Source organism: Alternaria atra, assembly GCF_907166805.1.
Source record: "Alternaria atra isolate CS162 genome assembly, contig: 21, whole genome shotgun sequence".
NCBI classification, from domain to species: domain Eukaryota; kingdom Fungi; phylum Ascomycota; class Dothideomycetes; order Pleosporales; family Pleosporaceae; genus Alternaria; species Alternaria atra.
This window is the reverse complement of record NW_025091319.1, coordinates 397,309-411,911: the sequence shown is the minus strand read 5'-3', so window position 1 is coordinate 411,911 and position 14,603 is coordinate 397,309. Positions and strand designations below refer to the sequence as shown.

Genomic DNA, 14,603 nt, shown 5'->3' with positions numbered 1-14,603 from the left:
GACACCCAGTCTCTTGCGAAGGAACCGTACTATCGTTGCAAAAGTTTGGTTGGTAGACAGCTTGAAGATGCGTTGGGTTAAGTGGGGGGCGGAGCCTATGGGTTGGAGTCGGATTGTTACTGTGAAGGGGTGAGTTGGGTGTTTGGGTGGGACGATGCGGGAAGGGGCATGGGAAGGGGAGGATGCAGGAGAAGATGTTTGGTGCTGGTGACCCCAGAGTAATATGTATGAATGAAATGGCAATACGGCGTACCTTTTTGCACAGCAAGATTACCGGCTGTTTCCAATGCTTTCGAGGCGTCTTTTGGAAGGTTGGTTAGGACGACTGAGGCGGCCATTGTCAGAGGCGCTTCTGTTGTGTCGTCGTCCTCTTCCGGTATCCTCTCTTTTGGTGATTGAGACATGGTGTGGGTTGATGTGTATTGTTGCGAAGTGAAGAGAGCAAAGCTTGGGTATAGCAAATATACAAGTGCGATACTTAGAAGAGTTAAGATAACGAGGAGGTCAGATTCGGGCAAAGTGATTGTTGGTGTTCGTTCGAAGTAGGAACGATGGTCACGAAGGAAGGTGTAAACGCCAACCTAGCCAATCAACGCCCCACCACACCAACATCACTTGTCGAATAAGCAAAGACGCCCAATCAACCATATCATCTTTTGCATTGATATCTAGTGTTCCCTACATATCCGATACGATAATGATATATAACATAGCCTCCAGTAAGGCGCTCATCCGCTCATTCATCGCCAAGTCACCTCTTCCGTTTGGTAATGTTCTACAAACCTCCATAGTAGTACCAACCCTTGTTTTACTGAGAAACACACGCACGTGTAGCACACCACCAGCCGGCCGGTTTGCAAATCGCAATAAACCAGCAAAAGTGTGACCCGAAGGCCACGACGCAATAGTTATATACAAAGGGGAAGGCATGCATCGTTAGCCACCAGGGATCGAAGATCGTAGGCCTATACTGTGTAAGGAAAATGGAGTCAAGTCGAGCTTTGTCGCCAAAAAGGGGAAAGGTAGAAGCTGCGCCTCGAAAATGCTATGGGAAACGGGTATTCGCTCGTAGAGTAATGCCATGCGCCTGGGGGCGAGAAGTGAACAGGGTTTGCGAAAGGAAATTATATCGTGGGTATTAGTGAGGTCGTGCATTACGCCGTAAGGAATGCAATGTGTGGCCGTGTAGTCTGCATGAGCCGCGAGGCTCATCGACGATCAAGTTGAGCGAGTAGCTGATCAAGCTCGACCCAGTTCTCGGTGGTGACTGCGAATTTACGGTGCTTGCGGGAGACGACGTGCTGTAGATGGTCAGTATGATTCGCAAAGATGCATAATCGTAATTCGTACCTCTTCGAAGTCGTTGAACTTCTCCCTGCAGTTCTCGCAGTAACCAGGCTTCAACTCCTTCTCAGCAGTCTTGCGCCTACGGAGAGCTGCTGCTTTACGAGCTTGTCTCTCTTCGTCTCCGTCATCGTGTGCGTGACCCATGTTCTCCTGGGCCTTGCGCTTGGCTGCTCGCATGGGTTGAGAATGCTCATAGCTGAGCGCAGCCCTCACATCGTTTGTGACGGACGAGTGGCCACTATTCGTATTCGCCGACGGTACGCTGTTCTTCTCTAGGACCTTTCGTTTCAGTTGATTCACTTCCTTGCTGTTTCCAGCACGAGCGCGGCAGCAGTCGAGGATATCATCTGCGAGCGGATGGCAGACGTGATGTTGGATTGGTGTAGACCAGACGCGACTGGCTCACCCGCAATGAAACGGGGCATGGCTCGGATGCTAGCCTGAGCACTGCCAAACATAGGCGGTGGGCCATCTGCCGTGTTGCATCGCTTGGGTGGGAGGGCCTTCGGGGGATCTAACGGCTTCGCATCCGCCTCTTGTTCTTCCTTGACGATGGCAGCAGGGGCACTGGGACGCCTGGCCAAGTTGTTGTTTTCTACCAGAGCACTCTTCTCTTGCATGGCCGAGACAGCACGCGTCCGTGGGGCTTGGGCGGCCTGCCTTCGACGTGCTTCCTGCTCTTCCTGCTGTCGGCGGCCAAAATGGGGATCTTCGACGAAGGGACATTTGCCATTACCTGAGGCACGGAACTGCGGCCACTTGCCCTTCTCTTTCTCGACTTTCTGGTATTCTCGGATCATGACGGGTCGGGTGACTTCGTCCATGTCGTGCACGTAAACGTAGTAGCCGCGAAGAGGAATCATATCTTGCGAGGCCATGACGTAGTCGCGGTCCATCTTCTCGTTTTGTAGCAGCCTCTGCAGGTCAGCAGGACGGCCTTTCTGATGCTGCGTGCCCACAGCCTGGCGTGTCGGATGACTAGACGCATCTTCACCCGTCTCCTTGTTGAACATGGTGTCGACCATCCGCTGCAACTTCTCAACGGACCATATCTTCATGCCCAAGCTCTTAGCCTTGTACAGGATGTCACCGCGGTCGGACTTTTCGAGGGCGGCATCGAAGACGGACTTCTTGTTCTCCAGTTGAGCCGGGTTGACGGTGCCCTTGTGGGTGGATGAACTGCCATCGAGGTCGACAGGAATGGAACGCGTCGTGATGACGTGGGTAACTTCTCGGGAGAAGAACTTGACCTCTCGCTGGAGACTGTTAGCACGATGGGGGGAGGAGAAGACAGGGCAGACGTACGGAGCCCAGGACCTTTGCCCTGCTCATCAGCTTGTCTTTCTGGGGTTCTGAGACGCTGTCAAAGTAGAAAGCAAACTGGGGAAACAGCTTGCGATAGTGACGCTGCCACTGCCGAATCGTCTCCAGGTCGTTGGCTGCTCGCTGCACTGCCTGCTTGGACGGGGCTTTGGTCTCTCGTGCTGCCTCGAGCTTCCGGGTCAGAGCCGTGGGTTGGGCCCCACTCCGGCGGACCAGGCCATGGCGGCGTGCTTCTGCATCATCCACCTCGATGATCTGTTTCTTGGGCGGCGGTTGGCCATAGGGGACATCGCGCTGCTCACTGGCGTGTGAGCGTTGGCGCTTTCCTCCTATGGCCGTCGCGCGTAACGGGGAATTGGTAGCGTTTTGCAGGTTGGCGAGGGGGACGCGCCGGTTCGACATGACTACTGGAACCTGGGGCGACGGAGGGACAGCTACTGCTGCCATACGTGGGAGAGGGGCGGGGATTGGGTTCGAGGTGTAATAGATGGTATGCTGGGTGCGAGGGGCACGTGTGCGTGTAGCTCACGACGCGACGATACAGGCACGTCGAGGATTTTCTAGCAACGCGTAGCAGCCATGTCGATGTGCTGGAGCTTCGGAGACCAAGGTACAAGGTGACGGCAGAGTAATTGAGCGAAAGAGAAGCGCGTTGCAGACGTCGATCTGCTTTCATCGACCAAGGAAAGAGTAGTCTTTGTTTGGTCTGGAGGCTGGTACAGTATGATGCAGGCCGAGCTAGGGCCGTTGTGGTTAGCCTGAAAATCTCGCGCGAACCATCCACAACATCATTTGCCTAGACAACGACCTGGGCAAACAAAGTACCCTTGCCGACAACACCGTCAGTGCGCCCTGCACGACATCTCGCGTCTGCCAGTCTCGCTGCGTATCGTCGACCTCTGATTCAGCCTCAGGGGAAGATTTGCAGCTTCCGCGTGTGGCGCCTCTCCTGCTACTTCCATCTAACCCCGACCCCACTTCTCCTATCTCCTGTCCTAACAATTCCACGTCCAGCGCTGCACCACTGGGTCCGTCTCATCTCACAATTCAAGACCACCACCACTGTTGAATGGCACCTGCGTCTCTTCACTTCCCATTGCATGCCCTACGGAAATGTGACAGGTCCAAACTTATTCAGGGTCTAGATGGTGGAGGCATTTGTGGATAGCCCCCAAGTGTCACGCCCATCGGCCGCGAGTTTGTTGTATGGGTCGCAAAACACCGGATGCGTCATAAGAGGCGCACACGAGGAAGGCAAAACAGCAAAACCTATAAAGGCGTCATCCCGACCTTGCACGCACCAGGTGTTGTTGTAAACTATTTTCGAGGTATCGTGCAGATGACACGCAAGTTCTCATTCAAAGTGTCATACAGTGCCCGTTCATCCAACACTCCGCTACCTCGACTCAATCCATCAAACCATCAACCTTGTTGCCCAGTCAGTTGATTGTTAGGTATACGTCCTTCATAGACCAAGACGAGACATGCTGCTAGAACCCCACGGTATTGCCTTCGATCATCTGGGACCGAACAATGAGCACCCTTGCTCGTGGTACAGGACTCAACTCCTTACTTATGTACTCTCAAAACAGCGACGCCACGATGTACGGTATAGCAACTCTACCAATCAGACATGCGTTTCGATTCATGCCATCTTTTCGCATTTAATAGCAAGAAATGGCCCCACTGGCAAAAGGCTCTGAACTTGTTTCACCTCACATACATTGTCATCTCACCTTCTCGTTCATGTCTGATCAACATGACAGCGGTCATGACTGAAAACTTCACAGGTACTTCACTGTGGAGCATCGTTTCCCCAATGTCCCTACCGCCACTCCTGACCATCTTTACCCCTCCAGCTTCACGCGCAACACGTTGGATACAGCAGGGTTATTTCACCACCGACATCTTTAGTGGAGTGGACGTCTCGATAATATATTCTGCCATTGTCGCTTCCTCTTATTACTTAGAATGCAATCCGTACGGAGTAGCACCTACTTACAGCCCAGGAGTTTGCGGCAATGCTCATACACTCGCCGAGATACGGAAATATTACAGAGATGGTGGTTTGTTCTGGGCCAGAATCTGTTGCAATAGGTACCTACCTCATGAGGCTCCATGCTACCCACACGCTTACATGCTTATTAGCGAAATGTCTTGGCTTGAAGACGCGTGGTGTGTGAGATCCTTTTCGTCCCAGACAAATGCACTGGCTGGGTTCAACACTACCTTAGTCGATGGCGCTGGGCAGAGCTCCACGTTTTCCCTAGTTGATACTACTACGTTTTGGTGCGGCCCCACGGGGTGCGAAAGCCTTGATCTCAAGAGTGAGACTGTATTGACCTCAGGCACGGCTTGGGCGGCACCAACCTACGTGTACTGGCAGCCCAGTGACCTTTCCTTGTTTCCAAGTGAGTACGCATTCTCCCTTGCAGCGGTCATTGGTGTCCCGTTTGGCAGCTCCACGACATCTTCCTCACCACCATCGACTACCATGACCTCCACTGCCTCATTTCCAGTGCCACCCATAGCCTCGCATAGTTCCAGCTCCGAGCTAAATCCAGGCGCTAAAGCTGGTATTGGAGTGGGAATGGGAGTTCTTGCCATACTCGGCGTCGTCTTCCTCTTGTACCTATTGCGAAGGCGGAAATGACAACAACAGCAACATCGGCAGAAACAGAAGCCACAGCAATTAGCGCAAACCGAGATACCGGAGATGGAAGGAAGCTCGCGGGGCTTGAAGCGTCTCGTAAATGGGCAATGGAGGGCTGAGACGCATGGGACGTCAGTGCCAGTCGAGGCTGGGTCGTTGGCGCTAGTAGAGGCTGGGCAGGCAAGTCTGCGTATAGTACCTGGGCCGCCAGTGGAACTAGATGGTAGACACGCAGGTGAAGAAAGGTTCGCCACACGGGGAGATCCGGAGGAAGGGGTACCGTTTTGAAATGTTGCACAACAGCGTAATATTAACATCAATCTGAAGCGTATCAACTGCACAAGGAGCAGCGGCATGGAGCGCATAAAACTTGACGATAGTATTGTGTATTGAACGGAGTTATGAGAAGGACGAATGACTCCCGACCTGTCTACCTCCAGCCTCGACATTCATTTTTACGTGCGATACCATACAGGACAACTTTCGAGTAAGGGATGTTGTCTCGATCACCCACATGCACAAACCCAATCGAGAGACCGCTCTCACTGGCTTTTGCATGGACAAAAGTTGTATGGATGACAAATGGAACAAACAATTCCTAGTACGCCGTGACAAGTGAAGGCCTATGCCTTGAGAGTCCAATAGTATACACTGATTCATCAGTACAACAACGACGAAAATTGCGAACTCAATTCGAAAGAAGTCGACGTTGAGAACATTCATTGCAAAAATAGTCTATCTAATAATACTAGGGGGAAACTCGTGCAAAGATAACACCGAATATTCCGAAAAAAAGCAGATCATCCCCTGACAATACTCGTTCGAACACTCGTCCTCGTTCCAAGTTGGCGTTTCTCAAATCATCATCGCAAACCATGGTACTCTATTCAACGACCTCTGCCCTTACGACCTCGCAGCCTTAACTTCGATGCCTTGCATCCACGGCTACTGGAATATCCCTCATCAGGTTCATCGTTGTCGGATGCATCACTTGGTACATAATCCCCATCATCAGCGGCATCGTACACGTAGTGATCGCAGTCGTTTTCATCCTCGTCAGATTCTTCCTCATACGTATCATCCTCTTCTACCTCATCGGAAAGAGTGGTCGGTCGAGCCGACCGTCGAGATAGGGGACTGGGTGAATGTACACGTCTTGGTACGGTATTCTCTCTCGAAAATTTCGGGATAACCTTTGAATGAGATGCAGGCCTTGGTGGCATGGAAGGTGAGACCAAGGGTCTCTCTTCAGGCGGCGGCCCGACAGACCTCGCTCTCCTGCGTTGTTCGACTTGGTCACCGTTCGGAACGAAAACAGTCGGAGGCTTCGGATTCGAGCGAATATGAGCGATCCATCTGCATATCTCAGGCTTTACTCGTTCGTACACCCATTCACGCATGTTCTCGATCACCATACGCAGTGCGAAGACGCCCCAGGTAAGCTCTAGGGAAGTCGCCCAAATGCAGCGCATTTCAATGTTGTAGTTGGTCTAGCGGATGTTAGCCATGCGTGACGTCCAAGTTACTACAATCGCACTTACTTGGTTCCTGAATGTAAGCCAAAGCCGAACGCTTGGACCTACTCAAGTGAAAGAAAAGAGAACCAGAGCATCGCTATTTGGGTCGCCTATCTTCTTGGCCAACTTCTCTCGCATAATGAGTGCTTCAGCAGACCCATTTGCAGCTTGACAGTAGCAAAATTCTGCCGTATCACCGTTCTTGGGGTTCCAGGTGCTGGTCTTGACTTCGACGATAGCCCAGGGGAAGCACGCTAGGTCTGAAGCACCTAGTGGTTTCGATCCCTTTGGATCCCAATTGTGCAAGCTCGTTTTCGGGGACGAGACCACACGTCTTGTCTTTCGGAGGTCGCTAAGAACTGGAAGTGTGAAGTTTTCGACTCTTGCATCAAAGCGATAATCCTTTGCTATGCCGGAAGCGGGGCCTATTATGGGAAATGAATAGGTAAGATCCGGTTTCGGTTCAGTGCGCGCTGGGCTTGTCAAGGCTTTCCTCGATAGGCATTCGTTCCAAAGAACGTCAACATGGCTATACCAACGTAAGCATGTGCTCAAGTAAATATCGTGTTGCAACTTACAGTTCCCACCGACAAAACAGGTCCCTGGAAACAGTCAGCGAAGAGTCTTTGGAATCATTACAAAGATGTATACCTGTGCTCATCTTCGGTGTTATACACCTCCATATATGTCTTGAAGAACTCTGTTCGTAAGAGCGTCAACCAGTGAGACTCTAGTTCATTCCTCTCACGCAGACGTATTGCCTTTTTTTTGACTTCCCAGCAATCGTCGAGTGACTTCTCGATCTCGGTTTCCAGTTTCGAGCTCTCTTTGCTGAAGCTCTCCCTGGCGATGTATCCCTTATCGTCTGGAAGGGGTTTAAGACTCCAGCCTGATGACACAGCAGTCTGCCCATCCTGTCCTGAGCACTGGAACTCTTCGAGCTCGACCTTGATCATCTTCTCGCTGTGTCTCGGAAGCTTTGTGCGCGCATCTCTCATCCGCCGGCGTGCAGGGCGAAGCCAAGCAGGAAGACCCTTACTTTCATGCACATCCTCATAGAAAAAGACGTTCTCATCTTCCAATATCTTTCGGCTCAATTTGGGCTTCCTGATATCTCTATTTGGTGATTTCATGTCTTGATGGTTCTTTGAGGGTTGATAGTATGTGCTATACGTGAAAGCAAAGGAAATATAAAGATTCGGACAACGTTTGCAAGAGGTAACTGTGGTAGCGCAAGAAAGGTACCTGATAGTGGTGGTTCGTTATAGCCATTTTGTAATAATCTGATTCTCTGTGTAAAGGTGTACTATGATGGAAGAGGATGCGGCGCAGTACTTCGAGTAGGCGAGGCTGAAACAGCGTCGCCAACGCATCTGCCAGTTCAGCCTCCGAGCTTCAGCCCCACGCTGCAGGAGTAACGCGATCAATATCGAAACTGGAATCGCATTCATCTCACTGAAACCGAAATCATCCATCGCGCGCTTTCCAAGCTCGAACCGAGAGGTTTTAAAATATGGGGTAGTATCATATCGAAGTGAAGGATGCAGGATGAATTCGGCCACGCGAAACAGCTTTCCCTTGCCGCGGCCTGTGCGCAAGATCAGGATGATACTAACGTCTTATCGGAAAATGCCCAGTCCATGTAACGCAATTCCAACACGACGAAAGATTTCGCAACAAGAATAGCATATGGAGGATCTTTTGATACACACGGCGATAGGGGTGCAGGCTGATGGTGGTCGGTGCTGCTCAGCGATGTTTCGACATCCCCCATCGAATGCCTCGAGGATGTCTAATATCACCTCACTATCATCGATTAAGCATACTCTGTAGTATCGTACAATCGATTACATGTAGGAGTCCGGAAACAGGGGTACTATCTGGAGTGTCACTCAATAGCGTAACATTAACACAAACACGAATGGTATCGCGATTCCAGAAGGAGCTACGACGTGCGCCGCATGTGTGTGCTTACAGCATCTTTACAGAGTGTAGCGGAAAAGAAGACCGGGTCCATTGGCAACACCCTCCAATCCCACAGCCTGATCAGACTTGCGATTCAGCTTCTGCAGCCAGAAGCGCAGCACCAACGACGCAGTTGCGCAGCAAAGCAGTGCTACTGTCAACACGATACAACCCATGCGATAGAGACTACGTTACCCAGTTAGTGTACGCTCGTCTAGCATGTACTTTGTTACTTACGGTGCGCTCCATGCAGGATACAAGTAAGCAGTAGCGATATTAGTCGCGTTCGACACAGCCGTCGCCAGTGCAAGTGTAACCGCCCTCTTCGCTTTTGGCCGTGCGACCGTTGCAGAGACCCAAGGCAGAATGAGCTGGAAAGCGGAGAAAGATCCCATGGCCTGTAAGAACATGGCAAAGTAACGAGGTCCGGTTTGGTATGTCGACATGGAGATGATCTGACCAACTGCGGAGATGACGCATGCGGCGACGATGTGGAAGCAATGCTCACCCGAGCGCCCGGAGTGCCACGAATTCAGCACCGAGAATACGAAAGCCAGGAAGTAAGGAGGAGCGGTGAGCAGAAGTGTTTCGACGCGGGGAAAGCCGAGTGTCTGGACGATAGAGGGGAAAAAGTAGGTGAAGCTCATGGATACGACAGCGCATGTCTGGATGAAGACGAGTAGTGGCTATTATGGCGTCCAAGATCAGCAACACGAACTCAAACAAGGGCTTTCAACTTCGCTGTATGGCGAACGTTGTAGAGTTCTGAGGAAAACACCATAAGGTAGAAGAAGATACGTACCACTTTTGGGTCGGAAAAGGCCTGCCTCAGTCCGACGAAGACCGAATCGTTCACTTCGTCTGCCACACCGTCGTTTTCGCGGTTGAGTCGCCACTGTGCCATTGCAGTCTCTTCAGGCGATAAGAAAGAGGTATTGGAAGGGTAGTTCGGCAAAAGAGCATATCCAGCAAAAGCGATAAGAATCGTCAAAGCTCCTTCCAAGATGAAGATCCTGCAGCGGTGGAGGTACGGAGTCAGTGTATGTCTCATGCGTTTGGTACAGTCGCCACTTACCAGCGCCAACTCGGATAGCCACCAAGCCCTTCCATGCCATCGACGATACCCGCTGCGATCAAGCCGCCAAAAGCCGAAGACAAGGTGTAACCAGAGTAGAAAGTAGCAATGCGGCTTGGTAGCTCTTTCCGCGTATACCAGCATGAGAGGAAGAAGATACAACCAGGAAAGTATGGTGCTTCCGTAACACCGACAAGGAATCTCAGTGCCACCAATCCAGCGTGGTTCTGAACGAATCCCGTAGCACCAGACACGATACCCCAAATGATGACAACCGTCGGCAGATACAACCTGGGCTTGAAGATGGAGAGAAGCATGTTCGATGGTATCATCATGGAGATGTAACCAGCCCACAACACCATGACAGCGGTCTGATACTGCACATCGTCGATACCCAGCGTGGCTTCCAGACCTCCAAGACGTGCATTAGCAATAGCATTCCGATCGAGCACGTTGAGCAAAAACAGAACGATCAGAATGGGTAGGGCCCGGAAGTCGATTTTCCGCACGAGTTTCTTCTCGAGAGCTGTGAGTTGCTCGGGCGTGTGATTGCGCAGAATCTCAGGGACGGGGTTGCGAGACTCTTTTGCAGCTTCAATGTGCTCACATGCTAGGTCCTTCTCGAGAGAATGCTTTTCGACGTCCATGCTGACGGGTTGGACAGTGCCGGGGATTAGAAAGCGAGAAGTGTAATGTAGCACTATAAAGCAGGAGCGTGGATGGCACTACCCCACAAACCTGGGGTAAACGACTTCTTATACTACCGGTGACCTTCCACTTCCCCATATCACGTTATCTTGACTGTTACAGGCGACTGACTAGCTTAGTGTGGGATGGAGTGCGGGGGTACCCGCAGTGAGCGACATGTTCTGACTGGGTAAGATCGTCCTTTTGGATTACAGTTATGGTGGTCAGCCAAGGCTGTGGATCACGGCGTGTTGACCGAGACGTGCTCGAGACGAGGACGGGTAGTACACCATCGGCTCTTGGGCGACTTAGCGACGAGCTTTAGAGAGAGCGATGAGGGGAGAACCGGGAATAATGCCGATCACGGTACTTTATATAGAGCCGATCGAGTGTGCCAACATGCAGCGCATGCGTCCAGTCACTGGAAGTTGGCAGGGTTACACTGCATATCACAAATATATCAATATAGAATGAGATCATCAGCGTGGTGCGATCTCAAGAACGATGGTTCAGATACTGAAGTAGACCACTCATAGGAGAGACGAAGCGGCCCTATGCTATGAAAGTTATGCATGCATATTGATGCCTACTCGATAACCATTATACTATCAGTGAGAACGGACAGGTTCGTAGGAATATGCTTCATTAATATCTCTGAACTACACCATAACCTACAATATCACGCTGTTACTTCCACCGCATTAACCCGTACATTTTCAACCTTCTGGCTCGCCACTCCATTCCCCCTCACACTCGCTTTTGGCGCCGAACCCTCCACATAATCCCTGACAATCTGGTCAAACCCATTATCCCTCACAAACCCAAGATTCAAAGCCTTTGTGTTGTCGAACTCTGCAGGCCACGAATAAAGTATTTTCTTCAGGGCAGGCTCGTCCTTCATCTCAAGTAGTGTGAGTTTATCACTTCCTCCTACCCTGGCAAGTGAGTCCATCATATCCTGCACTGAGACGCCGATGCCTGGGAAGTTGAGGCAGCGATCGAACTTTGCGAGGCGGTTGATGTCGAAATCTGTAGCAGCATAGACTAGGTTTTGAACTAGAATACGAGGAGAACAGAGCCAATGCCGCCATTGCTTGTCTTCTAGTGGAATGACGCATTTGATGCCATTCATCGGCTCACGGATCATCCCACTGATGAAAGAACTCGCTGCAGCTGTGGGTTTGCCTGGCCGTACCGAGACAGTAGGGAAGCGGAGCGAGATACCGTCGATGAAGCCGCGCCGTGTGTACTCAGTGATGAGGTACTCGCACATCATCTTCTCTGCACCGTAGCTCGTCTCTGGTGTCGGCATCTGTGATTCCGTGACAGGTAGTGTAACTGAGTTGTTGTATACCGCTTGACTTGAGGCATATATTACTCTTGCTCCAGGGCATGTCTTTCTGATTGCTTCAAGCAATGCGCGGGTAGCGTCGAAGTTTGCTTTCATGCCCAGTTCGAAATCGGCTTCGGCGCCTGAGGACATGATGCCATGGAAGACATAGACGGCATCTATGTCGTTGGCAACGACAGTGTTTGATTCCGTACATAGGTCTGCCTTGATGGCTTGTGCTTGGCTTGAGTAACGGGCATCTGACGGAATCGGTGGTTCAATGATATCGGTGAGGATGACAGAATGCGCGCCTTTGTCGTCGTCGAGTAGCTTTTTCGCGACGAGTTGGCCGATGAAGCCGGCAGCACCTGTGATTAGAACTCGCATCTTGTTTGTGGTGGGATAAAGTTTGTGTGAAGTTACACACAACTATGCCGAATCTTACTGATATACTTAACGCGCTCTGCGATCGAAGCGGTGCTTAGGCCGACGGTACGTACTCGCAACGCAGACATTTTACTCGCGACACCTTCTCCTCTCGGTGCACTATATCCGGGTCTTCAGATGCTTGATAGTGATGGTAGTGTCGGCCGCGGCTGTAGATGTTGAAGGCTCGTCGCTGCCGGCGAGCTATCGGTGTTTCCGCCGGACCCACTTCTCCGCAATCAACATCGGTAGAACGCCAGCGAGGTAACTTCCGCCACCAATCGACAGCCTCGCAAAGCTTGTAATTGTCTCTAATTTGACTTTTGTTCTTAGCACGATTGGAGTACCCGAATCCGTTGTGACATTGTTGATAGAATGGCGGACAAGATGGTTTCTGTGGAAGAAATCCAAAAGCATGCGAGTGAGCAGGACTGCTGGATCGTGGTAGACGATGTGGTATGGGACATAACAGAATTTATCCCCAGTCATCCTGGTGGCAATGAGAGTAAGTGATACCTGGTATATAGAGACGATGTCGAAGTCTTAAGTATCTTCTGGTATTCCATGTAGCATACTCATCTCACACCCACACTCTAACTAAACACCCAACATCCTCCTAAAACCCACAACTAACATACCTCAGTAATAACCAAACATGCCGGCCTCGACGCGTCCTTAACTTACAACTCCGTCCACTCCCCCACCTTGATATCCAAAACCCTCTCCCCCAGTAAACGCATTGGCAGGATCTCTTCCTCAACCCCCTCTTACGACCTCCTGAAACCACCCCCAACAGAGACCGCTCAACCCGCCCTCTCAATCGGCTCTAAACCTCCTTTAACCAGCCTAATCAACAGCTATGATTTCGAATCTGTAGCCGAAAAGGTTCTCGGCAAGAAAGCATGGGCTTTTTACTCCAGTGGCGCAACAAACCTCGTGACGAGAGATGCGAATAAAAGCATGTTTGATCGAATCTGGTTTCGGCCTAGGTTGTTGAGAAACATTCGTCATGTTGATACTAGCACGAGTATGTTGGGACAAAAGGTTGAATTGCCGTTTTTCGTTAGTCCAGCTGCGATGGCGAGACTTGCGCATCCGGATGGGGAGTTGGCGCTGGCGAGGGGGTGTGAGGGATTTAGAGTTGCGCAGTGTATCTCGACAAACGCCTCTTTTACCATGAAGGAGATTACGAGTTCTGTACGAAAAGATTCTATACCGTTCTTCTTCCAACTCTACGTCAACAAGGACAGAAAGGCTTCGGAAGCTCTTCTCAAAGATGCGGAGAGGAATGGGATTAAGGGAGTATGGTTTACTATCGATGGGCCTGTACAGGGCAAACGAGAAGGAGACGAGCGCGTAAAAGTTGAATCAGCCACCTTCGCCAAAGCAGCAATCAGCGGTGCCGCTGCAACAAACGACAAGAAAGGAGGCGGTTTAGGTCGCACAATGGGCGGATACATCGACGATACATTTAACTGGGATGACATCGCCTGGTTACGCAAAGCGACAAAGCTACCCATCGTCGCTAAAGGTGTACAAACAGCCGAAGACGCAGTGTTAGCTATGAAACACGGTTTAGACGGTATCGTGATAACCAACCACGGAGGCCGGAATCTAGATACGTATGTCACCCATCTCTATCCATCGATCTAAACACTACCCTCTACTGAACTGAACTAACACACCGTAGTTCCCCACCCTCCCTACTAACTCTCCTCGAAATCCGACGTCATCACCCAGAAGTCTTCAGCCACTTGGAAGTCTATCTCGACTGCGGGATCCGGCGCGGAACTGATATAGTCAAAGCCCTCTGCCTGGGAGCGAAAGCAGTTGGTATGGGTCGTCCGTTCCTCTATTCTTTGACATACGGACAAGAAGGTGTGGAGCACTTCATCGAGATCATGAAAGACGAGCTTGAAACGACGATGCGGTTACTAGGTATAACATCCTTATCGCAATGCCATCCACGGTATCTCAATATAGGAGATGTAGAGCACTTGATTCCGAAGAATTTGGAGTCGCCGTTGCCAGAGATACCAGAGCGCGAGCCACGGGCTAAGTTGTAAGACTGCGTATATGTAGAGAGAAGACAAAAGAGGGTGGTAGATGTAGACTTGGGTTATTTTTCTATCTCCAGCCCAGAGTATTCTGATCGACAACTGTTGCAGTTCTGACGTTCAGATCGCTTGGGTAATCAGGTGATCATGAGGAAGGCTTTATCAGTCAGTCGGTATATAGTGCCATCGGTTCATCCGATCTTACTTCGACAGTTATCTGATC

The 14,603-nt window shown here is 50.9% G+C and overlaps 5 protein-coding genes across 5 annotated transcripts; 1 reads left to right on the top strand and 4 right to left on the bottom strand.

Annotated features, from left to right (window-relative positions):
- Positions 1-1,208: 1,208 nt before the first annotated feature.
- Positions 1,209-3,117, bottom strand: ALTATR162_LOCUS575 (uncharacterized protein; the record flags this gene model as incomplete). Its single annotated transcript, XM_043308169.1, has 4 exons — positions 1,209-1,301; positions 1,351-1,694; positions 1,754-2,603; positions 2,653-3,117. The coding sequence occupies 4 exons, from the start codon at positions 3,115-3,117 to the stop codon at positions 1,209-1,211; spliced, it is 1,752 nt and encodes a 583-aa protein (XP_043164104.1).
- A 3,093-nt stretch (positions 3,118-6,210) lies between these two features.
- On the bottom strand, positions 6,211-7,973 carry ALTATR162_LOCUS574 (uncharacterized protein; the record flags this gene model as incomplete). The annotated part of the gene is made up of 4 exons (XM_043308168.1): positions 6,211-6,813; positions 6,928-7,369; positions 7,419-7,442; positions 7,492-7,973. 4 exons carry the CDS (start codon positions 7,971-7,973, stop codon positions 6,211-6,213), a joined length of 1,551 nt encoding a protein of 516 aa, XP_043164103.1.
- An 849-nt stretch (positions 7,974-8,822) lies between these two features.
- ALTATR162_LOCUS573 (uncharacterized protein) lies at positions 8,823-10,527 on the bottom strand (the record flags this gene model as incomplete). The annotated part of the gene is made up of 4 exons (XM_043308167.1): positions 8,823-8,991; positions 9,043-9,470; positions 9,530-9,818; positions 9,881-10,527. The coding sequence occupies 4 exons, from the start codon at positions 10,525-10,527 to the stop codon at positions 8,823-8,825; spliced, it is 1,533 nt and encodes a 510-aa protein (XP_043164102.1).
- Positions 10,528-11,246: 719 nt separating this feature from the next.
- On the bottom strand, positions 11,247-12,284 carry ALTATR162_LOCUS572 (uncharacterized protein; the record flags this gene model as incomplete). Its single annotated transcript, XM_043308166.1, has 1 exon — positions 11,247-12,284. One exon carries the CDS (start codon positions 12,282-12,284, stop codon positions 11,247-11,249), a length of 1,038 nt encoding a protein of 345 aa, XP_043164101.1.
- A 1,215-nt stretch (positions 12,285-13,499) lies between these two features.
- On the top strand, positions 13,500-14,389 carry ALTATR162_LOCUS571 (uncharacterized protein; the record flags this gene model as incomplete). The annotated part of the gene is made up of 2 exons (XM_043308165.1): positions 13,500-13,945; positions 14,014-14,389. The coding sequence occupies 2 exons, from the start codon at positions 13,500-13,502 to the stop codon at positions 14,387-14,389; spliced, it is 822 nt and encodes a 273-aa protein (XP_043164100.1).
- Positions 14,390-14,603: the final 214 nt, after the last annotated feature.